This window comes from Clinocottus analis, unplaced genomic scaffold (assembly GCF_023055335.1).
Source record: "Clinocottus analis isolate CAN_PGR_092001 unplaced genomic scaffold, fCliAna1.0.p SCAF_9, whole genome shotgun sequence".
In the NCBI taxonomy this organism is placed as follows: domain Eukaryota; kingdom Metazoa; phylum Chordata; class Actinopteri; order Perciformes; family Cottidae; genus Clinocottus; species Clinocottus analis.
The window spans coordinates 1,952,332-1,977,805 of NW_027176251.1; the positions used below are offsets into that span (position 1 = coordinate 1,952,332).

The 25,474-nt window shown below is 46.9% G+C and overlaps 3 protein-coding genes across 15 annotated transcripts; 2 read left to right on the forward strand and 1 right to left on the reverse strand.

The window, feature by feature from the left end:
• Positions 1 to 294: 294 nt before the first annotated feature.
• On the reverse strand, positions 295 to 7,356 carry dcst2 (DC-STAMP domain containing 2). Of its 3 annotated transcripts, XM_068570749.1 has the most exons (17): positions 7,240 to 7,356; positions 6,678 to 6,795; positions 5,815 to 6,062; positions 5,179 to 5,349; positions 4,630 to 4,731; positions 4,346 to 4,540; positions 4,199 to 4,264; positions 3,438 to 3,651; positions 2,892 to 3,049; positions 2,602 to 2,766; positions 2,367 to 2,534; positions 2,038 to 2,138; positions 1,798 to 1,940; positions 1,543 to 1,664; positions 1,135 to 1,228; positions 729 to 845; positions 295 to 571 (listed from the first exon to the last, which is right to left on the reverse strand). In XM_068570749.1, exons 2-17 carry the CDS (start codon positions 6,746 to 6,748, stop codon positions 412 to 414), a joined length of 2,295 nt encoding a protein of 764 aa, XP_068426850.1. In that variant the 5' UTR covers positions 6,749 to 6,795; positions 7,240 to 7,356; the 3' UTR covers positions 295 to 411. The 3 variants fall into 3 exon arrangements, with proteins under 3 accessions (XP_068426850.1, XP_068426851.1, XP_068426849.1); XM_068570750.1 differs by having other exon boundaries at positions 2,627 to 2,743; positions 6,678 to 7,268; XM_068570748.1 differs by having other exon boundaries at positions 6,678 to 7,264.
• dcst1 (DC-STAMP domain containing 1) lies at positions 6,618 to 11,588 on the forward strand. Of its 3 annotated transcripts, none has more exons than XM_068570752.1 (16): positions 6,619 to 7,063; positions 7,210 to 7,335; positions 7,699 to 7,773; positions 7,868 to 7,996; positions 8,276 to 8,415; positions 8,635 to 8,800; positions 8,944 to 9,087; positions 9,257 to 9,378; positions 9,539 to 9,690; positions 9,795 to 9,894; positions 9,976 to 10,071; positions 10,177 to 10,303; positions 10,409 to 10,525; positions 10,839 to 10,981; positions 11,318 to 11,407; positions 11,480 to 11,588. In XM_068570752.1, the coding sequence occupies exons 1-16, from the start codon at positions 7,048 to 7,050 to the stop codon at positions 11,546 to 11,548; spliced, it is 1,812 nt and encodes a 603-aa protein (XP_068426853.1). In that variant the 5' UTR covers positions 6,619 to 7,047; the 3' UTR covers positions 11,549 to 11,588. The 3 variants fall into 3 exon arrangements, with proteins under 3 accessions (XP_068426854.1, XP_068426853.1, XP_068426852.1); XM_068570751.1 differs by having other exon boundaries at positions 6,620 to 7,063; positions 9,533 to 9,690; XM_068570753.1 differs by lacking the exons at positions 8,944 to 9,087; positions 9,257 to 9,378 and having other exon boundaries at positions 6,618 to 7,063; positions 9,453 to 9,690.
• Positions 11,589 to 12,206: 618 nt separating this feature from the next.
• On the forward strand, positions 12,207 to 25,435 carry adam15 (ADAM metallopeptidase domain 15). Of its 9 annotated transcripts, XM_068570738.1 has the most exons (25): positions 12,207 to 12,805; positions 13,454 to 13,545; positions 16,296 to 16,372; positions 16,446 to 16,524; positions 16,632 to 16,708; positions 17,309 to 17,540; positions 17,817 to 17,882; positions 17,975 to 18,046; positions 18,126 to 18,295; positions 18,634 to 18,718; positions 18,817 to 18,965; positions 19,276 to 19,453; positions 19,552 to 19,644; positions 19,757 to 19,952; positions 20,111 to 20,219; positions 20,300 to 20,495; positions 20,585 to 20,662; positions 20,858 to 20,969; positions 21,076 to 21,199; positions 21,420 to 21,473; positions 21,883 to 21,991; positions 22,534 to 22,602; positions 23,786 to 23,851; positions 24,267 to 24,412; positions 24,660 to 25,435. In XM_068570738.1, exons 1-25 carry the CDS (start codon positions 12,694 to 12,696, stop codon positions 24,718 to 24,720), a joined length of 2,802 nt encoding a protein of 933 aa, XP_068426839.1. In that variant the 5' UTR covers positions 12,207 to 12,693; the 3' UTR covers positions 24,721 to 25,435. The 9 variants fall into 9 exon arrangements, with proteins under 9 accessions (XP_068426839.1, XP_068426841.1, XP_068426842.1 ...); XM_068570740.1 differs by lacking the exon at positions 23,786 to 23,851; XM_068570741.1 differs by lacking the exon at positions 22,534 to 22,602.
• Positions 25,436 to 25,474: the final 39 nt, after the last annotated feature.

Consider the following 25,474-nt stretch of genomic DNA (forward strand, 5'->3'; position numbering starts at 1 on the left):
CTTTGAACTCATAATATCGAAATATTTTAAAATGTTTTCTTGCTGCAATAATAACCAATATTAATCAATAAGCCGAATAGACAGAAAATTAATTTTAAACTGTTTTGACGTAATTTTTCATGGAAAAGAATTCAAGACTGTTTTTACCTTTAGGATATACTATAAAACCATTGAGTTTTAAAACGATATTATTAAGTTTTAATACTATATTATGACTTAGTGATATTCTGGGCATGTGTTAGAAGAAGGGAGACCAGACGAGTGTAAAAGCAACTAATAGTAATATATTAATAGTACATTAGACATCAGCTGAAGGCCTTTTTGTCTTCATGCTGTAAATTTATTAAATTTCATGTTTTCAGAACTTTAGTTCCAAAGTGCTCAAACTAACAGACAGTTCTGGAAGATCCTTCAGGGTCCAGGATCAGGTTCTGGATCAGGTTCTGGAATCAGGCCGACGGTCCGTGTGTGACGACGTCTCTGAAGGGTCCGGTCCTGTAGGCGGTCGGTTCCGGTGGAGGCGTCGCTGTCGTCAGAGCCGGGTCGGTTCTGGTACGCCATGTCTGCTTCACTGACAGCAGCCAGCGTGGGAAAACACCACACTCTCAATGCAGCGCGGTCCTCATGACCTCAGGTGTGAGTCTTTGTGTCTGTCCACTAATTTGTTTCCTGTGACGACGAACTCACGCGTACACGCACAGGCACACACACAATCTGAAGCGTCCTACCTGAGCTCCGAGTCCGAGTCCAAGTCCGAGTCCGAGTCCTCGCTGATGTCCCTTGCTCCGCCCTCCAGCATCCTGCTCTTCCTCCTGGAGGTCAGCTGCTCATCATCACTGGAGGCGCTGAGGACACAAGCATACATTCTGTTATTGATCAGCTGAACGCGCTGAGAGAACCTATTGATTGATCAGTGTTTAACTGTTATGATGGTTCTGCTTTAGTACGGCCCACACATATGGTGATATAGACATATATATATATATATATATATATATATATATATATATATATATATATATATCTATATATATATATATATATAGAGATATATATGTAGATGTATAAAAAATATATAAATATATGCATATATATATGTCGACATATGAGCTAGACGTTGGCTCTGTGACTCACAGCTCGTCCTCTCCAGCCTCCATGAAGGTCAGAGGTCGCGTGCAGACAACACACCTGTTTCCCAAACTGTGGAAACACAGCCGGCAGAACACGGCTGCAGAGACAAGACTCGTGAAGAGGAGCAGGAAGACATGAGAACGCAACTTTGTTTGTTATATTGTTTAAAAAACACGGATAGAGGATTTCAAGAAGGATTTAGCATGGACCCTTTTCTTAGAAGGTAGAGTGCGGCGGGGCCTGAAGGTGACGCAACAGAAAGGTTTGAGAACCACTGGCTTATAGGAACAATGTTGCTGTGCTGCTGCTAGCTGTTGTGACAGCTCTACTCAAGAGGTATAAATGCTCTCTACCTGATTGGTCTTTGGTCACGTGACAGTTGATGACATCATCACAAGATCAAACAGGTACCTTCACACTGCGGGACATCGCAGATGACCATGTCGTCCTCCTGTCTCACCACCTCTCCACAGGACACACAGCTGACTGAGGGCCGAGCAAGCAGGTGATACAGGTGAGCCCCTCCTGGTAACCTGGGAGACAAGACAGCTTCATTCAGACTCCTGCTCCTCACTTCATCAGGATCAATAACGACCCGTTACGTCGCCCACTGATCCAGAAACAGAGACCTCAACGGCTCCTTCCACCACAACCTCTTGTTGGTACCTTAGCAGGAGAGTCTGAAGGCGGCTCCCTGCTGCTGCTGCTCCTTCTGCTGCTCCTCTTCTCCTGGGTGCAGACCTCCTCAGTGCTCTCCCCACCGCCGTCCTTTGGTTAAGGATCTGCAGTCGGAGGAACTGGATCCTCTCCTGAGATAACAACAAGTACAACTATTATACATAGAGTGTGTGTGTGTGTGTGTGTGTGTGTGTGTGTGTGTGTGTGTGTGTGTGTGTGTGTGTGTACCAGCTCTCTCTCTGGATGATATGAAGCACAGATGAGTCGTCTGCAGCGCTGCACGAATCCTCTGGCCAGAGAGACCAGCAGAGCCAGACCCAACAGGAACCCTGCAACACCAAGCAGAACCAGAACCAGTTAGAACCAGCCAGAACCAGCTAGAACCAGAACCAGAACCAGTCAGAACCAGTAAAAACCATAACCAGTCAGAACCAGTTTAAATCTGGATCCTCTAAATGGTACAACAAAAAAAAAGTGTGTTGGGTTCACTTCCCGTTTGTGTCGTGAGTGTCTGTTACATGGGGCTCCTGGTAATGTCACTTCCTGTATGCCCTCACCCAGGGTGAAGCAGGTGGCGGGGTCCGGCTCCTGCGGCATCACCAGGCACCTCCTGCTGACCACGGTGACGTTGCCTTGCTGTAGCAGGCTGAAGGCGGCCGCCACGTCTCTGTAGATGTCCGACGCGTAGCCCGACCCGTCCACCTGCACAGACATCGTGACGGGAGCTGAGGGGCAGACGTTACCGTGGTGACAGTCAGCCTGGCGGTCATGTATCGGGGAGGGGGATCTCACCTCGGGCCACGACGTCCCCCTTCACCTGCTGGTGCACCTGGTCCAGCATCCAGAACACCAGGAAGTCCAGCGCCACCAGCAGCCCACCCACCACCAAGTGCTTGAGCACCGAGGCCACGCCCCTCAACATCGCCCGCCGCTCCTTGAAGGACAGGTGACACGACACTGCAGTGAAGACATCATCACAGAGAGGACACACACGTGATGACATCAGAGGGATGACACACACACACACACACACACACACACGTGATGACATCATCAGAAAGATGGCACACACACACACTCACGTGGTGTGATGTAGGTCTTGGCCTCTCTGCTTGTGATTGGCAGGACTGAGGCTCCGCCCCCTGAGGTCACCTGTTGGTCGAGTTCTTTAAACTGAGCGGTGATGTAGAAGTTATCGAAGTGGAGGTTACGGAGATACCTGCGTCTGTACCTCACAGCCCTACACACACACACACACATACATATACATACATACATATACACACACATACACACACACAGACAGCATTAGTATGTTAATATTCATTGTAAACTGAAGCGTATAGATGAAGTGAATTGAAGCGTGTGGATGAAGTGAACTGAAGCGTGTGGATGAAGTGAACTGAAACGTGAGGATGAAGTGAACTGAAGCGTGTAGATGAAGTGAACTGAAGCGTGTAGATGAAGTGAACTGAAGCGTGTAGATGAAGTGAACTGAAGCGTGTAGATGAAGTAAACTGAAGCATGTGGGTGAAGTAAACTGAAGCGTGTAGATGAAGTGAATTGAAGCGTGTGGATGAAGTGAACTGAAGCGTGTGGATGAAGTGAACTGAAGCGTGAGCCCTGACTTCAGGAAGGACCAGACGAGCAGGACCAGGCCGCTGTACGTCAGCGGTTCGTTCAGCATCTGAAACACGTGCAGCTGCGATGAAACTTCCCGCATGATGTCCTGAGCGACCTGATCCAGCGAACGGCTGCTGTTGGTGTCCAGGTCAAAGTTCGCCGAGGCCGACAGGTTGAAGTCAAACTCCGCCTTTATTCGCGCAAACGCTGCGACTGTGGCTGGAGGAGAGGAGCAGAGCGGCAGGATCACCGAGCGGAAGACGCCTGGTAGTCAGGGTTCACACACACTGTGACCAAAGGATTCCATGACTTGAGGAAACCAAAAGTCATGGAAACTTTTGTGAAAAGTCTTGAAAATTGGTGAAAAGGCACAGAAAATTCGTGAAAAGTCATGGAAAACTCATCGACATTTTGTGAAAAGTTATGGAAAAGTCAGGGAAATTTTGAAAAAAGTAATGAAAAAGTCATGGGAAAAGTTATGGAAAAGTTATGGAAATTTGGTTAAAATTTGGTTTAAAGGCATTTTGTGAAAAGTATGTATGCCTGCTTACATTTTGAGCCTCTTTCTTTTATAAGCATATTCATTATTTCAAACTCAGCGTAAATGAACGTCATGAACACATTAACATAACACATTTACAGGACTTTTACTACACTTTGTGGATTTATGTTTTTCCATGACTTTTCCAAGTCTGGAAATAACAATTTCAAAACTTCATGACTGTTCTAGGTTCTTCATGACGTGGGAACAATGTAATGAACTCACGAGCCGCGAGCCGCTGCTTCAGGTGTCTAGCGATGTAGGACGGGATAATGCAGAAGAGCTCGCCGGCTGAAACACACGCACACTTTCCATCACATCTGTTTTCAAGACGAAACATGGAGGCTGAAACGGAGGACGAAGGGAACGCACCGCGGGCGAGATTGCAAAGCGGCAGGAAGCCGTCCACGATGCCGCACAGGAAGTCAAAGTCCCCCAGCAGGTTGGAGCAGTCGTTTCGAGCCTCAGTGAACACGGCCCGGCACTTCCTGTACGGTGAGCCCATCGTGGTGTTGCACAACTCACCGATGTCCACCAGGAAGTGGAGGACGTTCCTCAGCGTGCGAGCTGCAGGTCAGAGGTCAGAGCTCACGGCTGCATCACGTCGCTGTGTTGAAGATTTACTTTCAGTTGCTCTAAACAGGTCCCGGCCTCACCGACATGGCGCACGCTGTCCGTCAGAGCGTCGATGAAGTCGTGCACGCGCCCCGCTGCAGCGCGTGCATTCCTGCTGATCTCTCTGATGCTGCTGAGCGCCGCTGCAGACACACACAACACATAATAATCTAATAATTAATGGAGAAATCACAAAGAAATCAATACTACTATTAATAATAATGTTAAGAAGATGAAGAATTACCTAATGATATAGACATAAAACTACTAATACTTAAAAAAGTAATAATAAAAGGAGTTGAAATCGCCGGTCCAACTTCTAGGGGGCGCTAAAAGACATTTTAAAACACACTGACCTAATTAGCAGATGTTTAACAGTATTAACAGAAGAATTAGCCATAAACAATAGTATTAACTTTTAACAGTATTCACAGTATTACTATTATTATAACACTATTAATAGTAGTACTGTATATATTTTAAATAATGGTAATAACAGTAGTACTAATCATTTTAAATGTAATATTAAAAGTAAATTAACAGTATTAAACGTTTATGTTATCGTGATGGTGCAGGTGGGCGGGGCTCACATAAAAGGGGCGTGGCTGCCCGTTGCATCAGCTCCTTCGTTTGATTGGCTGCCAGCTCAGCGCCACACATCATGCTGGCGGCGGCCCGCTCCGTGTTTTCCATGGTGTTGTTGAGAGGACCAGACAGCAGCAATGACACGAACAGGAAGAGCAGGAAGTTCTTCCCCTGAGCTTTAGGAGAGCAGAGCTCTGTGATAGGCTGAAACAGGACACACTTCCATGTCCAGCCACGCTTCCCGCTGAACTTCCTCTACGTTATAGTTTTCGCCACAATGTCTCATTTATTGTGATTATGAATAATAATAATTTACATAGTTAATCATTTTAAAGCATTGTTTTGTTTCATACAGAATATGTATTAACAGAAGTATTTACAATAGTATTAAAGTAATAACTATTATCAATATCATTATTAGGAGTATTAACAGTGTTATTAAATATTAACAGTGTTATTAAATATTAAAGTGTTATTAACTATTAACAGCATGTTTCATACACAATGTGAAGTGAACTGAACCCTCTACTTGATGTGTTCTCCTGAAGGCGTTAAATGGCTTCTCCTATAACCCTATGGCGCCCCCTCGTGGAGCGTTGAGGTGCAGAGACAGAAGCCTGACAGGTGAGCGGTGGACCGACCTGAGCACAGCGTGGGCAGCAGCACGGTCACGTCGGCCCGCACGCTGGCAGACAGCCCCATCCCGAAGGCGGCCAGCGTGGCCACGGACAGCGTAGTGTAGACGCAGGCCCACAGCGGCTGCTGCTGCAGAAACAGAGCCGCCAGCCCGTACATAGAAGCCAGCAGCAGCCCCAGCATGAAGGGCAGCAGGCTGCGGCCCGCCGCCCGCACCTTCCTCCACCTGCTGAGGTCAGAGCGGCCCGTTGACCTGCAGACACCATCATCATCATCATTACCACCACCATCATCACCATCCTCATCATCATTATTACCACCGTCATCATCATTATTACTACAACCACCATCCTTACCACCACCACCATCATCATCATCATTCATCATCATCATCAAGTTTACTGAACAAAAAGCTTAAATAAAGGAAGATGCATTTCTATGCAACAACGCTCACATAAACGTAAGAACGGTCATATATGTTTATATTAATTTTGAATTATCTAATTTAATTGGTAATAATCATGTAGCATAGGAATATAGAAGCATGTTTTGCTTCTACCTTTTCAGTCTAATCTATAGAATACCATAGTATTGTCATGATTGACTGAATAAAACACACTAAAAAAAAATCACCATCATGACAGTGGAGTACTTTAACTTTCCTGAAGTATTTAAACTTTATTTTGCAATCCATGTATCTGACTGCTATCCTTTACTAATAAAACCTTGACACATGAAACATTAACTGTTTTTTCTATAAATAATAAATTTAAATGTTTTGATACAGAACCCCTGCAGAAGGGACGTGTTAGCCGTTAGCTCCCTGCTTGCTAAGAGCTGCAGTTTCATCTTTTCTGTGCAAACTCACCTGTTCAGGACTCCTCTGAAGGGCCGTCTGACTCCGCCGCTCTCCACCTGGACTATGACGTCACTTGTCATCCAGTTACCGTTTCCTCTTTTCCCTTTTCATCCGGATTTTGTGTCTCCTTGAGTCCAAACAGACACCTCTGAGGCTCCAACCGACCAACTGACTAACAAACCACCTGACCAACTGACCAACTGACTGACTGACTAAATAACCACTTGACTAACTAACCAACTGAGTCGAAGCAACTGACTAAATAACTACTTTATTGACTAACTAACTACCCGACTAACTAACCAACTGACTGGATAACCAACTGACCGAAATAATTAGCTAACCGCCCAGCTAACTGTCCAGGCCAGCAGCGGCGGCCATGGCTCCTCGCAGCAGTAAGTTCAAGGTGTTGTTGTATTAAATGTGAGAAGCTAGCTAGTAGCTAACGCTAGCTCGCAGGTGACGGAGCTCGCAACTAACACTAGCTCGTAGCTAACACCAGCTCGTAGCTAACGCTAGCAGCTCTGTGTCCATCTTCCAGCACTGGAAAAGCTCAGTTTGCGCGTCCTACCTGCGGCCGCCCATCGCTTCCTCTTCGGCCCATCAGAAGGGCTCGTGGTGGCTCACCTGCTGCTCAGGGCGCTGTTCGGCGCGGTGAGCGGTACAGGTGAGGAGGACAGGTAGAGGAGAGGAGACGTGTTGTGTCTTCTTAATGTTTGAGGCTTTTATTATAGTTTTTTTTATTATGTTATTATATTAAAACATATTTTAAATTATATTTGTAAGAATGTAAGTTTTATTGAAATGTTTTATATATATATGTATATATACTGCGATAATTAAATAACAAAGCTTTAATATATTTTTGTATTTAATATTGTTTAATTTAAACTTTTTAATATCTAACCTACACAACTAGTTTTTCTGCCCAGCACAGTTGATTGATTGTGCCATGATTCATGCTAAAGGATCAGATCAGTTGAGTATTGATGACGTCAGTGTTAACCCTTGGTGTGCTTCCTATTGTTAGGTCTGTTCCTGGGAGTCTCTCACAACCTCCCGCTGACCTTTGACCAGAAGCTGTTAGCAGCAGCTGTCTTTAGTGGTGAGGAGACCAAATGCCATAGCCGCCTGAAAGAATTATTAAACTTATTATATGATTATTATGACTGCAACCTGTTGGCTCACACCTTTTCCAGCTGTTTGTGCCGTGGGCGGAGCTTTGTCCTCCTCCTGCAGGTGTTCGGTCCTCCTGATGTTTCCCAGCATGCTCGGCTCCCGCGGCCGAGCATATCTAATGTTGCTCATGCTGTCGGTGCTCTACAGAGGTGTGTGTGCACACACACACACACACACACACACTCAGATGAATGAACTGTGTTTTCTTTTTTTTCTTTTCGTATTATCTTTCAAAATTGCAATCAAGTATAGTAAATAGTGATGTTGGTGTCATGTTTGTAAAAACAGAGCGAAGGATGGCCAGATGGAGTGTTGTTCTGTATTATAAATGACAGAGGAGGTTTGATTTCCATTGAAATGTGTTGAATCATTAGGTTTTTCCAGTGTGTGACGTGTATGTTATTATGAACTGTGTTTTCTATGGAAAGGTCCCATCTTCAACATCCAGCGTAACGTGGAGTCAGCGGCGCTGAGTCTGAGCTGCAATCTGGACCTGCAGGTTTATCATAGCCGGTTGTTGTGGCGAGAAGCCGTGAAGCCGTTCGTCCTCATCACACAGCAGCTGATGGTGAGTGCTAACTGATAGGCTAGCTCACGCTGCTTTCAGCTAGGCTAGCTCACACTGCTATTTGCTGGGCTAGCTCACACTGCTGTGGTTCAACAGGTAGTCATCGTACTGGTTCTTCCTCAAGCAGCCAATCAGATTCTTCCATTTTGGATCACAAACAAACCCCCAACGTCACGTTCTTATGAAACATAACAGAGATCATGTGACCTTCTGCTCCAGGACGATGAGACAGAGTTCGAGTCAGAGGCTCAGGATGTCAGCACCAACTTCCAGAACATCAGAGACGAGGTTGTGCTCCAGTACGGATACGACAAGTTCAAACACACACCCAACGGCACGAGCACCCAGGACCAGTTCACCTACAAGACCATGATGCAATGCAACAGTGAGTTAGGGGGCGGGGCTTGAGGCACCAGACACAATAGTGAGAACGCTAAATTCAGACTGTGCGTGTCTCTAATGCTAAATTCAGACTGTGTCTGTCTGTGTGTGTGTGTGTGTGTGTGTGTGTGTGTGTGTGTTACCGAGGTGTGGTGGAGGAGGGCGTGAAGCGATGTGTTGATTGGTTCAGACAGAAGTGGGCGGATTGTATGAAGGCGATCCCCGTCCCCGTCATCGACCACATCCTGTGCGTCTCCATGAAGTTTCACTTCCTGTGTGACATCATGAGAGGTGAAGGGTCATCAGAACCTCAGAGAATATAACGTAGAACCAGGTGAAGGAGGGGGAGACAGGTGTGAACTAGTGATTTAATAACGCATCCTCTCCTTCTCCTCCCTCTCTTCTACCTTCCTCCTCCTTCCTCTCCTCCTCCTCCTCCTCCTCCTACCTCCCCCCTCAGTGATGACTCCGTGGTGTAGAGATCAGATACCTGTTGAAGGAAACTTTGGTTCTTTGTTTGACCGTCTGAACCTTTCAGTCGACCTTCTGTCCAGAGAGTTCAGCACCTCGGTCGTCCTGAAGGTCTCTCCTTCTGCATTTCCTCCCTCTCCTTCTGCACTTCCTCCCTCTCCTTCTGCACCTCCCTCATCCTGCAGGTCTCTCCTTCAAGCACCTCCTCCTTTCTTCAGCACCTCCTCCCTCTCCTTCAGCACCTCCTCCCTCTGTTCTTCTGCAGGAGCAGGAGCAGCAGGAGGTGCTGGATGGAGCTCTGCTGGATAAGGAATTCACTCGGGTGGTGCGCGCCTCCTTCCTGAGGCTGACGGCCAGCATGGATCAGCTGCTGCGCCTCCTGCAGCTGCTCCTCTCCTTCACCTTCATCACCCTCTTCACGCAGTAAGGCCTCTGACACCTCCATCTGGTGGGGAGGAAGACTAACGTGCCCTCCTCCTGCTCTTCGTCTTCCTCATCCTCCTCTTCCTCTTCCTCCTCATCCTCAGAGGGGTCGGGTACCTCCTCCAGTACAGGAGGGATGTTAGATTCGACAACCTGTACGTCACCACCTACTTCAGACAGATTGATGCCCGCAGGAAGAAAGCGGTAACATCTTCCTCATCTTCATCTTCATCAGCTACAGGATGTCTTAGATCAATAACGTGATGGTCTCTGTGGTGCGTTCAGGGCAAGCGCTGCCTGCTGCCTCTGAAGCAGCAAGAGAGGAAGAACTTCATCGAGCCGTGGAGCCTGAGAGTGCACCCACAGGAGCTCATGGGGCTGGTGAGTACATGTTACTGATCATGTTATTGATCATGTTATTAATGTCATTCATTCTCCCCTCTCCTCTCTTCCCACGTGTGTGTGTGTGTGTGCATGAGTGCACAGACCTCAGGTGTGTTTCAGGTGTTGTCTGTCTCGCTGCTGTCTGTCCTCCTGCTGACTGTGGACTTCTCTCTATTCCACGTTCTGGACATCGTCAGCAGACACACCTTCACCCAGTTCAACCTGACCAGTAAACACACACACACACAAGTTCACCGAGTTCAACCTGACCAGTAAACACACACACACCTTTACCCAGTTCAACGTGACCAGTAAACACACATCCTTTCTGCAGGTAGTCACCAGGTGGACATCAGAGTGGGCGGAGCCTCCATGATGGCCCGCCTGCTGAGGAAGACTGTGTCGGCCTTCAACAGCTCGTCCAGCTTCCACATCCAGACGGACAACCAGGGTATGCAAAGGTCAAAGGTCAACTCTGAGCCTTAACTACTGTACTTACAAAAGGAAACTTTACTTGAGTATTTCTATGTACTTCATACTTATTATTAATTCACCCATACATGAGGAAGTATTATTATATAAAGTGTGTGTATGTATATATATATATATATAAAATATACATATATATATATATATATATATATATAAAATATATATATATATATATATATATAATATATATATATAATATATATATATATATATATATATATATATATATATGAGCTCCATCTTTAATGATGAACACACACACTCCCCCCCAGCGTGTGTGTGTGTCCCCTCCCCTCCCCCTTCAGGTGTGTATATCAGCTGCGTGTGTTGTATCCTGTTGGTGGCGCTCTTCAGCTGCGTTCAAGTTTACACCAACCGCCTCCACCGAGTCATCACCGCCTTCTACCACCCACAGGTGCACACAAACACACACACACAAACACAGGTACACACACACGCAAACCACAGGTATACACACACTCGCACACACAGATTAAAGTAAGAGCATTAAAACAGCTGAAGTGGGCGAGAGACATTCATAGTCTCAGAGAGTTAGAATTAGTTTGATAACGACGTGAAACATGAACACATTAACATTATTAACTAATAATTATTATATCAATATTGTTTTATTTGTAGCATTTTATTGAATTAAACCACCAACTGATTGTTTAGATTAAAATATATAATTCACAGCTAATTAAATTACAATCTCTCTGTCTGTCTGTCTGTCTGTCTGTCTGTCTGTCAGAGGGAGAAGAGGCGTGTCTTGTTCCTCTACAACCTTCAGATCCAGAGACGTGCTTTCTGCCCAGACAGGAAGTGCATCCCCAGCAGAACGGTGATGCAGCGCTGAGCCTGGATCAGGTGCTTTAGGTCCTGTGATCCGGTCTGACGTGTTGATCCTCTGCAGGTGTTCCAGCGGCTCACCAGGTGTCTTCACCGCCGACAGGAAGCTCCACCCACAGCACACAGACTTTAAAGACGTAGAAGAAGAACCTTTAAAGTTACTTTACCCTTAACAGAGTTGTCCTGTGGTGGTTGGGGCGCCCCCTGTGGACTAATGTGGTTGTGCTCCCTTTAGAAACCTTCATCACACCTGACCGCTCTCTAGGGACGTGAGCCCCGGTGGTCGGAGCCGGTAACACACACAGCACGCTGACGTCATGTTGTGTTGATGCAGCTGCTACAATGTTAGCTTATTAGCTTAGCATAGCACCGATCGACCAAACCACCTTGAGAAAACAAGCGTTTGTCGTCTCAAGGAGAGAACTACAAATCAGCTTTAATATGAAGTGTGTGTGTGTGTGTGTGTGTGTGTGTGTGTGTGTGTGTGTGTGTGTGTTGCGTAACCAGCTGATCCTCAGCAGCAGTTGTAATCTGATCCATGATCTGATTCTGGATCAGTGAGGTCATCGGGTCCCTGAACCATCGATGACATCACTCACTTGTATTCACTAACACTTAAAAAAAAAAAAAGTGTTAATAAAATAGACGGTGTTAAAATTGGTTGGTAGGCTATATATATATATATATATATATATATATATATATATATATATATATATATATATATATATATATATATATATATAACTTATATATAAGTTGTTTTTTTTACTCTGAGGTTGGGGGTTTATTTTGAAAATACCTTATTCATGAGGCGAGCATGAACTCAAACCAGGAGAAACTGTTCATCAGACATCCGGAGCTTTAGTGTAGGTTTGATTCTTCAGTCTCACAGAAACGTAATGTTGTTCATAGTAAAGCTTGGTCACAGGCTTTTATTTTGAAGGCTGATCGTCGAAACTTCCGGTCTGCCTCTCGCTCGCTCGGTGGGCTTCACGCAGCCCGGTGACATCACCGTTCCCTCCCGGTATAACCCCGCGCCTCGCCGTGCTCCGGTACTGAGTCTCTCTCCTCCCGCGCTGCCGGAGCTACGCCGCCCGAGCCCCGGCCCCCGGTCACCGGCTCCCGGGTTTACAGGAGTTATTTTGGGGTCCAGGAACAGTTTTTTTTCCCGGAGCCTGTCCCGGTGCACCGACACGGGAACGGGACACGCCAAGCAGCAGCAACCTGTTGCCGGTTGCCTGTTGCCGGTTGCCTGTTGCCGGTGCCCCAGAGAGGATGCGTGCAGCCGCCGTGCTGCTGCTCCTGCTGCTCAGCGGCCGCGCCGCGTTCACTGCCGCCTGGTCCCTGAACGCACCGCGGGACGGGACCTACGGACCGTCCGGAACAGGTAACTATCACCGGGACAGGTAGCGGTCGCGTGACCTGGTGGCTTGACCGTTGACCCGGTTGGACGCCTGCCCCGTTGTCGTGGTAACAGCGGGCCTAATCCGCCGTCATTAGCAGCTCTGGATTTATTTAAACAACTAAACTTTATTATTAGTTTTTATCCGCCTCAGAAACCAAAAGTTTCTTTATTATTATCATTATTAATATTTTTTTTTTTAATCATTGTGTATATTATTATTTCATTATTGTTTTAATAATTGTTTATAATGTATTATTATATTATATTACTGCTGTTATTACTGTTTTATAAGAATATTGTATTTATTACTGTTATCATTTTAATAACAAATCTAAATTAAATTATCTTATTTTTTGTTTAAATATTATTTAACTTTCTGTTTCATTTGTAAACACATGATCCATTTAATCTAAATGTAATAACTAATATTAAATAAATCACATTTCTCACACATCAGTTTCCACAAATATTACATTTTATATTTGTGATATGAAAATATATATTAATGTTCAAAGAAATTATATATTTATGTTGCTAGTTTGTAATCAGAATGTGAAGGAGACATATCGCCCAGTTCATGCTCCCAGTTTATGCTCCCAGTCCTCCCAGTTCACCAGTCTGTGTCCTCAGGTGTGGACAGACGGTGGCGCCCCCTGGTTGAGAAGACACGTCCCTTCGTCCTGATGGGTGGAAAGAGGAGGAGCCTCGCCGAAGCTCTGCAGGTCAGACACGCCTCCAGCAGGTCAAAGGTCAGCCGGTGATGTCATCACACTGGAATCTTAACAGGCGGTGATGTCATCACACTAGAATTTAACTGAATGAGTACTGGTGTTCTACTGGTTCATTATCATTACTGGTTCATTACTGGTGTTATAGTGGTTCATTAATGGTATGTTTCTTGTTCAGTACTGGTGTTGCTGTGGTCATTACTGGTTCATTACTGGTGTTATAGTGGTTCATTAATGGTATGTTTCTTGTTCAGTACTGGTGTTGCTGTGGTCATTACTGGTTCATTACTGGTGTTATAGTGGTTCATTAGTGGTATGTTTCTTGTTCAGTACTGGTGTTGCTGTGGTCTTACTGGTTTCTATAGTCCGCAGTGTATCAGACAGTTCTCTGGGTGTTTGAGATGTCGAGGTGGAGAAAACAAACCCACTTGTTTGGACTTTAGTTGTGCTGTTGAAACGTCTCATGAGACACAACGAGGAAGTGAAGAAGAAGCCGGCTGCTTGTGTCCATGGATTAAGATTAATTCAATTCACTTAATCCTGTGTTCATGCTGAGCGAGAGGGGAAGTGGAGCTTCACCGGTCCAGAGAAGAGGAGGAAGAGGAGGAGGAGGAGGAGAAGTCAAGACTACTTCCTGTTCCTCCTCCTCTCTCTGAACGTCTTCGTAATGAGAGCGAGGGAGGAAGTCGGAGCGTGGACCGTTTTCACCAGGAGCTTCCTGCAGGAAGCGGGGGAGGGGTTTAGAGGACGGACTCTTCCTGTGCAGCTGACAGTAGCTCTGAGTTAATTTCCTCTAGAAACCCCCACACCCTGACTCCACCCGGCCGGGAGGAAGACGGGGAGTTACTGATACTCAATCACTTCACTATTGTTCCAGTCTCTGAGCTGAAACTTTATTCCTCTGGTTGTATAGTAGTCTATGCTTTATGTGTTTAAGCTGCATTCTCTCTCCTGACCACAAAGGGACGCCGCCTCTGGTTGTATAGAAGTCTATGTAACTGACTATACTTCTCTCTTGATGTATTCCCTAACCTCATCAAACATGCAGAAGAAGTCATTATAGATCCATGCAATTCATTACTTGCAGAACTTGTGTGTGTGTGTGTCCTGTCTGACCCACCCAGCTGGACTGACCATGACTCAGCCCCCCGCCCCCCCCTATCCTGCTGCACAATGACTCCTCTACTCTAACCCTCCACTAGTTCAGAGGGAACGCCTCAGAGAGGAATTCTGCTCTTTTTCAGGAATGTATTAAAACACTTTCCACTTATTGTAGTTCCATGTTAGATTAAATATCCACCCATCCATCCATTATCTGAACCATTAGGGTCGCGGGGCGCTGGAGCCGATCCCAGCTGTCTAGGGGCGAAGGCAGGGTCCACCCTGGACAAGTCGCCAGTCCATCACAGGGCAGACATATAGACAGACAACATTCACACCTACGGGCAATTTAGAGTCCAATTAACCTATGCAGCATGTCTTTGGACTGTGGGAGGAAGCCGGAGAACCCGGAGAGAACCCACGCTGACAACATGCAAACTCCACACAGAAGGACCTGCCAGACCAGTATCCGAACCCCGCCCCGCCCGGGATCCGAACCACAGACCCTCTTGCTGTGAGGCGTCAGTGCGAGCCACTACACCACCGTGCAGCCCTAAATTGAATATTATGTTCATAATTACACTTGTAACAGATTCCTTTACTTCTGATTGGAAGCTAAAGACCATAAGGATCTCCAGATGAGTTGTGAGAAGCTTCTTCTTTATTTATGGCACAAGAAGTTAAAGTCAGGTTACAGAGTTTAAATCTGAGGCTACAAACATTAGTTGCTCTCCTCTGAGGTCACCTGACCAGCTGGTCTCAGGTGAATAAATCATGACGTCATAGTTTTACTGAGGAGCTCAGACTTGAATGTTTTTATCTGGTGAAAGTAACGGATTATTTGAAGAGACATTTTAAAAGAGACACGTAGAATAAAACGTTTGAATGAAATATCAACATGTTTTGTCATGTGATGCATTCAAGGACCATCGGAAAGTAGAAAAGTCGACAATATAGACAGTTTTTACAACTTCTGGCTGTTTTGGGCTTCAGACGGTTAATGAATCAGATTATGTTTCAGATCTCTTAAAACTTGTCTCTTTATTATTAAATACACACACACACACACACACACACACACTTCCTGTTGAGCTGAGAGAAGAAAGCGAGAAGGCGTTGGACAGGAAGTTTCCATTAACTGGCAGGAAAGCTGATTGATGACGAATGTACTTTAGCCTCGTCCCCTTCCTAAAGCACTAGAAGAAAGTGACCAAATAAAAAATGGTGGACGCAGTTCCTGGATCATTGATTCAGACCGTGGTGGTTTGTGGAGGAAGCCCCGGGTGGTCTTTATCCTTGGTTGTCTTTGTCCCCGATGGTCTTTGTCCCCGGTGGTCTTTGTCCCCGGTGTTCCTTGTCCCTGGTTGTCTTTGTCCCTTGGTGGTCTTTGTCCCCGGTGGTCTTTGTCCCCGGTGGTCTTTGTCCCTTGGTGGTCTTTGTCCCCGGTGGTCTTTGTCCCTGGTTGTCTTTGTCCCTGGTTGTCTTTGTCCCCGGTGGTCTTTTTCCCCGGTGGTCTTTGTCCCCTGTAGTCTTTGTCCCCGGTGGTCTTTGCCCCCGGCGGTCTTTGCCCCCGGTGGTCTTTGCCCCGTTGTCTTTGTCCCCGGTAGTCTCTGTAAATGAAGCTTCTCTCCGTCTGTCCTCAGGACGGCCATCCGGAGCGGCTGCAGTGCGGGCTGGAGGTGGGCGGGCGCCTGTTCCTGCTGGACCTGGAGAAGAACCAGTGAGTCTCACGTTTACAGGGTAACTTTAAACGCAACACGAGCGTGACCACGCGTTTGCTGTTGTCTTCTCAGCGACCTGCTGCCCAAACCGCCCAACGTCTTCTACTACCTGCCTGACGGCACCGGAGTGTCTGTGAGGGCCGACCCCGTGGTGAGTCAGTGAAGGCACCGCGAGAGAGAGGAAGAGAGAGAGAGATGTCTTTTTAGTGTTTACAGCTGTGACCCATGTTGTGTGTTTGTTTGTGTGTTTGTGTGCAGACTCATTGTTATTACCACGGGAACATCCGAGGATTACCTCAGTCCAGAGTGGCTCTGAGCACATGCTCCGGTCTCCGGTCAGTCCCCACACCTAGTACTAGTACACACACCTAGTAAATAACACCCCTAGCAGAAAAATACCGTTATGCTAACAGAAAGATAACAATATGCTAACGTTAACACCCTTAATAGAAAGATAAAGCTATGCTAACGGAAAGGTAACGTCATGCGAACAGAAAGATAAAGCCATGCTATGTCGAGCAGGACCAGCATCTTTCAACATAACTTGCTTACTCACAGAAACTCAGAAACACAGAAACTCTTAATCTCTTAAACCCGACCTGACCCGGCGGTCCCAGAGTCCAGGACTGCCCCTGGATCCGGATCAGCGTGCGTGACCTCTGACCTCCTGCAGGAGGATCAGCTGGTTCACGTGAGCAGGACCGAGTCCTGGCTCTGGTCCAGGGCTCTGGTTTCTGGGTCTCTGAGGGTCAGGTCTCTGGGTCAGAGCCTCCACACAGAAGCCTCTGTGCTCAGATTAAGACGTGATCAGGAAACCAGTTCAGAACCTGATCACCTGAGGTTTTATATTGTCTTCAGGGTTATTGTAGTTCTTCATATTTTGGCTCTGTAGTCGCTTGGTGTTCTCCTCAAGTTGTGTGTTCAATTCCCTGCAGCGGCCTCATCGCCTTCAACGCCACACTGAGCTTTGAGCTGCAGCCCCAAGAGGAGGAGGAAGGGGAGGGAGGAAGTGGGAGCGGAGGAGGAGGAGGAGGAGGAGGAGGAGAAGAAGGGGTGCACCTGCTGTTTTCCACCAGCCCTCTGGAGGGCGACAGCGCCGCAGGCTGCGGCGTCTCTCAGGCCGCCACCCCTTTCCACGGCTCCAACCACACCGACCACGCGCACCGGGTAAGACGCAAACCATTAGTCCCAGGGTGCACCTGTCCAAGAAGCAGCCAATCACAGAGCTCTAATGTTAGGCTTCATAGAGGCATCAGAGGCTCATGGGTATTGTATTCCTTGGTGCCGTCCAGCAAACAGACAGACAACAGTGTCGTACTGTACTTCATGTCAAAGTGCCTGCAGTAGTACTCTGGCAGTATCAGCAGTATTTAGTGTGTATCAGCAATATTTAGTGTTTATTTGGTGTGTATCAGCAGTATTTAGTGTGTGTTTGTTCTGCAGAGGAGGAGGGACATCCTGTCTGAGACCAAATATATCGAGCTGGTGCTGGTGGTCGATCACCAGGAGGTCAGATACCAAGATCACGTTGATACATGTGTATATTTGTGTATATACATGTATATATGTGTGGATATTTTGTCATGTGTGTGTTTTCCCAGTTTCTGAACTACCAGAAGAACAATAAAACCATCATCTACCGCATGCTGGATGTGGCCAATCAGGTGGACTGGGTGAGAGCCGTGACCTTTTGACCCCCCGTTAGCCGTTTGCCGTCAGCATCTCTTTTAGAGGCTGTGTGTTGCGTTGCAGTTCTACCGGCCTCTGAACGTGCGCGTGGCGCTGACAGGTCTGGAGATCTGGAGCGACAGCGACAAGATCCGCGTTGAGAAGAGTCCCACGGACACACTCAATAACTTCCTGGACTGGAGGACGCGCGAGCTGCTGCCCCGCCTCCAGCACGACAACGCCCAGCTGGTCATGTGAGGCCCACCAAAATAAAAGCCCTATTTGCTCCTCAAAATAGGAGCATCAAAACGCTTAACAAAATAAAAGCATTGTCACGCTCCACAAAATAAAAGCACCACCACACTTAACAAAATAAAAGCATTGGCACGCTTTACAAAATAAAGGCATTGCCATGCTCCACAAAATAAAAGAATTGTCATGCTCTACAAAAAAAAGCATTGTCACTCTTAACAAAAAAAAGCATCGCCACACTTAACAAATTAAAAGCACCGCCACGCTCCACAAAATAAAAGCACCGCCACACTTTACAAGGTCAAAGCACCGAGCTCTGATTGGCTCCTCCTTATGGCAGGGGCGGCTCCTTCGACGGCACAACGGTGGGGATGGCGTCCCAGTCCTCCATGTGCTCCAGAGACCGGTCAGGAGGAGTCAACGTCGTGAGTCTTTCATCTATATTTAATATGTCTGAACACCTGTCTGTCTGCTCACCTGTTTGTCTGACCACCTGTCTGTCTGCTCACCTGTCTGTTTTCAGGACCACCTGGTCAGCGTACTGGGCGTGGCCTCCACGGTTGCTCATGAGCTGGGTCATAACTTGGGGATGAGCCACGACACAGCAGAGCGTCGCTGCTCCTGTCAGAACGACCGCCGAGCTGGAGGATGCATCATGGAGCCGTCAACCGGGTCAGAACCAAAACCCAGAACCTGGGTCAGAACCATGATACTGAACCCGGGTCAGAATCATGATTCAGAACCAGAGTACTGACCCCAGGTCAGAACCATGATACTGAACCCGGGTCAGAACCAGATTACTAAATCTGGCTCAGAACCAGAACCTGGGTCAGAACCAGATTACTGTACTTGGGTCAAAAACCAGGATATTGACCCCAGATCAGAACCAGAGCCCTGAACTTGGGTCAGAACCAGGATAGAACCAGGATCCTGACACCGGGTCAGAACCAGGGTACTTAATAATGCATTCTGACTCCCCTAGCTTCATGCCCGGCCAGCAGTTCAGCAGCTGCAGCGCTGCAGACCTGTCCGTCAGCCTGCTGCAGGGCGGCGGCATGTGTCTGTTCAACGTCCCACAACCAGACCGCCTGCTGGGGGGACCGCGCTGTGGGAACCTGTACCGGGAGACTGGGGAGGACTGTGACTGTGGACTGCTGGAGGTCTGTCTGTCTGTTTGTTTGTTTATTTAGAAACTGTCCAATCAGGATGCAGGTTACCTTATCCTTCCTGGTTGTGTTGCTGTGCTCTGATTGGTCAGGAATGTGAGGACCTCTGCTGTAACGCCTCGACCTGTCGCCTTGTTCCTGGAGCTCAGTGTTCATCAGATGGCATCTGTTGTCACGACTGCAAGGTCTCACACACACACACACACACACACACACACACACACACACACACACACACACACACACACACACACACACACACACACACACACACACACTAACCCCTTTTCCCCCCAGCTGCGTCCGGCCGGCTCTGTGTGTCGTGGTCCACTTGGAGAGTGTGACCTCCCAGAGTTCTGCACAGGCTCCGCCCCCTACTGCCCTCCCAACGTGTTCCTGCAGAACGGGGAGCGCTGCGAGGGCGACGCCTCCTACTGCTACGAGGGTGTGTGCGCCAGCATGCACACCCAGTGCCAGATGCTGTGGGGGCCCAGTAAGACCAGTTCATATTGAATTAAACCAGTTTATATTGAGCTAAACCAGTTTATATTGAACTAATAAACCAGTTTATATCCAGCACACCTCAGCTAGAACCAGTTTATACTGAACCAAACCATGACCTGTCTATCTCTCTACCTGTCTGTCTCTCAGATGCTACCAGTGCTCCTCCTGTCTGTTTCTCATCTGTCAACAAACAAGGAAACAAATATGGAAACTGTGGTCAGCTGACCAATGGCTCCTACATACCCTGTGGGAACTCGTAAGTACACGCAGTACGCACAGTGAGTATGCACAGTACACAGAGAGTACACAATGTGCATCACTTGCTGTGTGCTGCAGCGACGTCCACTGTGGGCGGATCCAGTGCCAGGGTGGGAGGGAGCGCCCCCTGCTGGGCACCAACGCAGAGATCCTCACCACCAAAGTGCGCTTCAACCACAGCGACCTGGTCTGCAGAGGAACCTTCTTCCACCTGGGGGACGACGTGTCGGACCCAGCCACCGTGAACCAGGGCACCGCCTGCAGCGGTGGCAAGGTCAGACGCCGCCCTCTGTCACAGGAAGTGTGTCACGCCCGACAGGAGCATTAACGAGTGGAGCGTTAACGCGACGTTGTGTTTTCAAGGCGTGTTTGAACCAGAAGTGTCAGGACGCGTCGGTGTTCGGGGTTGAGGGCTGTCGCAGGAAGTGCAACGGCCACGGGGTGAGTGGAGTCTATGTCTGCATTCTTTCTCCTGACCACCAGAGGGCGATTCCTCTGGTTGTATAGAAGTCTGCTTCATGTGTTGAAGCTGTATTCTCTCTCCTGACCACCAGGGGGCGACTCCTCTGGTTGTTGTTGATTCTCTGTTGATGTATTCCCTCAGTGAACGTGTCTGTGTGTGTGTGTGTGTTGCAGGTGTGTAACAGTAACATGAACTGTCACTGTGATGTGGGTTGGGCTCCTCCTGACTGCAGGTACTCAGGTCATGGAGGCAGCGTAGACAGCGGACCGGCCCGAGCTGCTGGAGGTGAGTCTCTCCTCACTGTCTCCTCTGACCTCACTGTCACCTTGTCTCCTCTCTCCTCACTGTCTCCTGTGTTCTCACTGCCTCCTTGTCTCCTCTGTCCTTCCAGAAGCCAACCCGGTGCGAGTGGCTCTGCTCGTCATCTTCCTCTTCGTCCTCCCCGTGGTGCTCCTCTTCCTCGCTTTGCGCTTCCCGCGCTTCCGTCAGAAGTTCCACAAGAGGCAGCACAACCGGTGTGTGTGTGTATGTGTGTGTGTTTGTACGTGTACGCGTGTGTGTGTGTGTGTGTGTGTGTGTGTGTAAGGAGGAATAACTAAACTATATTTATATTTAATATAACATTTATAAATATATTATACTAAAAACTTAATTGAGGCTCAAGTTGTGTTTAAAGCAGTTGAAATAACTAAATGTTGATAAAAGGAGTGGTTTGTTTTCTTACCCATAATGCAGTGTGACTAACTGTGAGGTGCTGGGTCTGGAGCTAGACCCCCTCCACGTCTCCAGGTACTCTAAGACCAGCGGGTCCCACTGGTCCCACTGGCCCTGCTGGTCCTATGATATTGTTGTTATTATCTTCACCTCGCTGACAGCCCGCTCAGACCTGAAAGCTGCATCGGTCCTCGTCACAAACTAATCATCTGTAATGTAAGACAGAGAGGATTCTGGGTAATGAAGTCCTGAAAGCCTAAAAGCTGTCCTCTTTTGGACATTCCGAGTATTACCAAAGAGAGCGAAGGGAGCGGCAGCTTGAGGTCTGACGTGAGAGTCCGATTGTTCCCACTGCTGAGCGGGGACCCTGAACTCCTTGTGTGGTCATGTGACGTGTTGGTCATCGTTCAGTGTCGTATGTGTGAGATGATGTTTATGACGATGTCTGTGACAATGTGTGTGACGGTGTGTGTGTTGGCTTCAGGACTCCGGTGATGGAGCGAGTGGACGGCCGCAACGGAGAGCAGGTTCGGCCACTGAGGTACCACCTCGCCCCGCCCACCGACATCCCGTTGACTCCGCTCAACAAAGAGGTAATTGCCCACCTGAGCTGAAGCAGGAAGTCACGGAGAGCTTTTGTTTAATTCTGGAATATTACTGTAAACGTAGTCGCTCCTGTTAACGACCACCAGGAGGCGCCAACATCTCAGATTGATCAGATCTCCTGCAGCGGCCTGTGACATTCTGGGAAACGCCTTCCGAAGGTGCCGATGGAGCCGCTCCGTGTCCGAGTCAGACAGAAACGTGGCGACACAAGGTCGTCCTGCTTCTGTAACCTGACGGGCCCAGCGGGATGAAGTGACATCACAGCCGCTTCCTGTTAGCGCACGCTAGAAGTACACAGAAAAATCGGCGGCTTGGCTTTCGTGAGATTATCGTTGACCACGTGTGCATAACATCAGAGCAAGTCGGACACAAATCTACCCAGCATGCATTGCGCAACGTTCGATTCTGACCAGGACCGGCTCATCTCTAACGAACTTCTTAACGCACATCTGCTTGTTTGACCTTTGACCTTCTCTCTGCTGCTGCACGCATCAGCTGTCACTCTGCTTCCTGTTTTCTCTCCTATCAGGTTCATGACAGGCCGGCTCCTCCCACTAAGCCCCTCCCCCCCGGCCCCGCCCTAAAAAACCCGTCGCAGGTAACCCGACACCGCGTCGATATATCGTCTGTCTCCTCGTCGTCGTTGTTTTTGTCGTCATCATTGTTGTTTTCGTCGTCGTTGTTGTTCTGTTATTGTTGTTGTTCCGGTCTTGTTTGTCCTCACGGATCCAAACCTTTAAATCAGAGTCGAGGAAAGCGTTCCCAGAAAATACTTCTATATAAACGTAAATATATAAACACAAAAAAATAAATATATATATATATATATATATATATATATATATATATATATATATGAACATTTGACTTTATTGATATTATTGATCAAGATGAAGAGAAGACCCATTAGTTACATGTTAATAATTCTAACTTGTAACTAACGCTAGTAACTAGTACGGCTAACTTCTAACCAGCACTGGTAACCAGTCAATATGACTAGTAACTAGTATTGCTAACCTGTAAGTAACACTAGTAACCAGTACATATGAATAGTAACTATTGCAGAGTACTGCTAACTAGCTAACTAACACATACATGCATCAATAATATTCTACATTAACATCATGTCAGCTGTGACCAATCCCTGGGTCGGGACCCTCTCGTGGTCGCAGGAGCTTCTGTTCGGGTCACAAAATGTCGTCTTTGGTCTTTAATTCAACTTCACCTTTAATTCACCTTTCAGCCTCAGGAGGGATCCGCGGGTTAGAGAGCTGCGTGTGACAGTTAGTTTTACTGTTGACGGGAAAGAAACAAAGCAAATCTCTTCTAAATGGTTTCATACTCGTAGAAATCTGTTATTTATTGATTTATTGATTTATTTGTGTGGAGTTGAGTCATGGTGGTTGGACATATAAATGCGTTTCGAAACATTCTGCATTCTAAGTACTGTTACTTTACATATATTTACTTGAGTAAAAGTTCTGAATGCAGGATGTTTACTAGTAACAGAGTATTTCTGTTGTATTAGTACTTTCACTATTTAAAGAACTGAGAACTTTTACGTTTTGACTTCATCTGGATCGACTGAAACGAAACGAACGGATTCATTAAATCTGAGAGACTTTACAGGATGAGTCCTGCTTCTCTTTCACATTTCAGGTTTTCATGTTTCCTTCTAAGTTTTTAATCTGCATGCAGAACTAATCCCTGTATTTCTTTAGTGAGAGAAAAAGCAGCACGTTTCATCTTCATCTACCTCTTCCTCCTCACTAACCTTCCAGCTGCTGGGGAGTCGACCGGCTCCGCCCAACAAGCCCCTCCCTCCCGACCCCCTCACACCTGGACAGGTACACCACGCCTGCTAGGTGTTAGCACGTAGCTCTTATGTAGTTAGCGTGTAGAGGGGATGTGATTGTTCTGGGATCCGACGTCACGATAGGGCGCAGCGAGGCATTCAGGGACCAAAGTGAGCATCGGCCTCGACAGTTTCTGGTTTGATGTTTTCCATCACGGCTGCTGTTTTTATCCACTGATGAACTACGCTCACTTCTTCTTCGCTAAAGATCACTTCCTGTCGATGTTTCACAATAAGAGTTCACTCCAGAAATTTTTTGAGCCGCTAAAAGGCTTTTTTGATTTGAAGCAATGTTGCAGGAAGTGTTTAAATAACTGTTAATTGCAATATATTCATATAAATGACTATATTTTGAGCCTTTCCGTTGTACTTTCTGTCGTGTTTATTTCCCGCGTTCTTCTCTTCAGCTTCCTGGTCCGACCAAACCGGTAGTGCCCATGAAGCCCCGCCTCTTGCCGCCGCCGACCCACGCCCACATCCCTCCCCACCCCGGCTATGCCGCCGCCAAACCACCACAGCTCAGAGCCGTCGCCCCGGCAGCCGCTCGCATCAGGTACGACCAATCAGAGCCCTTGACCAATGAAGTTTAGAAAGTTGGAACAAATTTTTGTAATTTCATGACTTTTTTGTTATTATTATGACTTTATTCATCAAATATTCCGATATTTTTATCTTCACAACTTTAATCTTTCATATTGATAAATTGTGACAATTTTGTTTTCGTCTTTACATATTTTTTTCTAAATAACTTTTATTATCAGTGGAAATATTTTTTTGTAAACATGGACTTGTCTCTGCAGACGACCTCCGGTTCCTCCCGCTGGACCCACAATCTCTCACAAAGGGGACTCGTCTCTTTAACATTTATCGAGAGATGATGAAGATGACTTCATACCCACTTTGCTTGTCCTCTCTTTCTTCTTCAGGAACTCAGACTGTAAATAAATGTTAACGTGCCTTGCTCAGCAGCACCGGCAGTCATAGTGCGGACACTCTGGACTCGAACCTCTGACCGACAGGCGGAATTAAAGAGTTTTGGTGTCAGCTGTTCAAAGGGTTCGGAGCCCACAGCGAGGGTTCAGAGTCTCCAAGACCCTTTTCTGGACCATACTGGACCCTCTGAGACCCTCTGAGACTCTCACTGCTGGACCCTCTGGAGTTCCTCAGAAATATATTTTTTTAGAAACAGAATGTAGACGAACATGAAAGCAGTCGATCAAAACTTCCTGTTATATTCTGATCATTTTAATATCTTCTTCTCAGGAAGTCAACATTTATTAAGCGTTTATTATTTTCATCTGAATGACTAGTCCTTCATCGGAATGACTAGTCCTTCATCTGATTAACTAGTCCTTTACCTGACAGACTAGTAAAAAACTAGTCTGTCACCAAAAGACTAAAGAACTAGTTCTTTACTAGTCCTTCACCTGAAGGATTGAAGGTGTCCCTCTGCTGTTTTTGATGTGTTCAGGGACACAACCTGAGAGTTTGAGAATAAAGTTTAAATAGTTTAATCTTTTAAAAACATTACTTTATGTTTTAAATATGATCACTTTATTTTAAATATTTTCACTATTTGTATTAAAATATTCTGACTTTTTTCTCTTGACCGTTA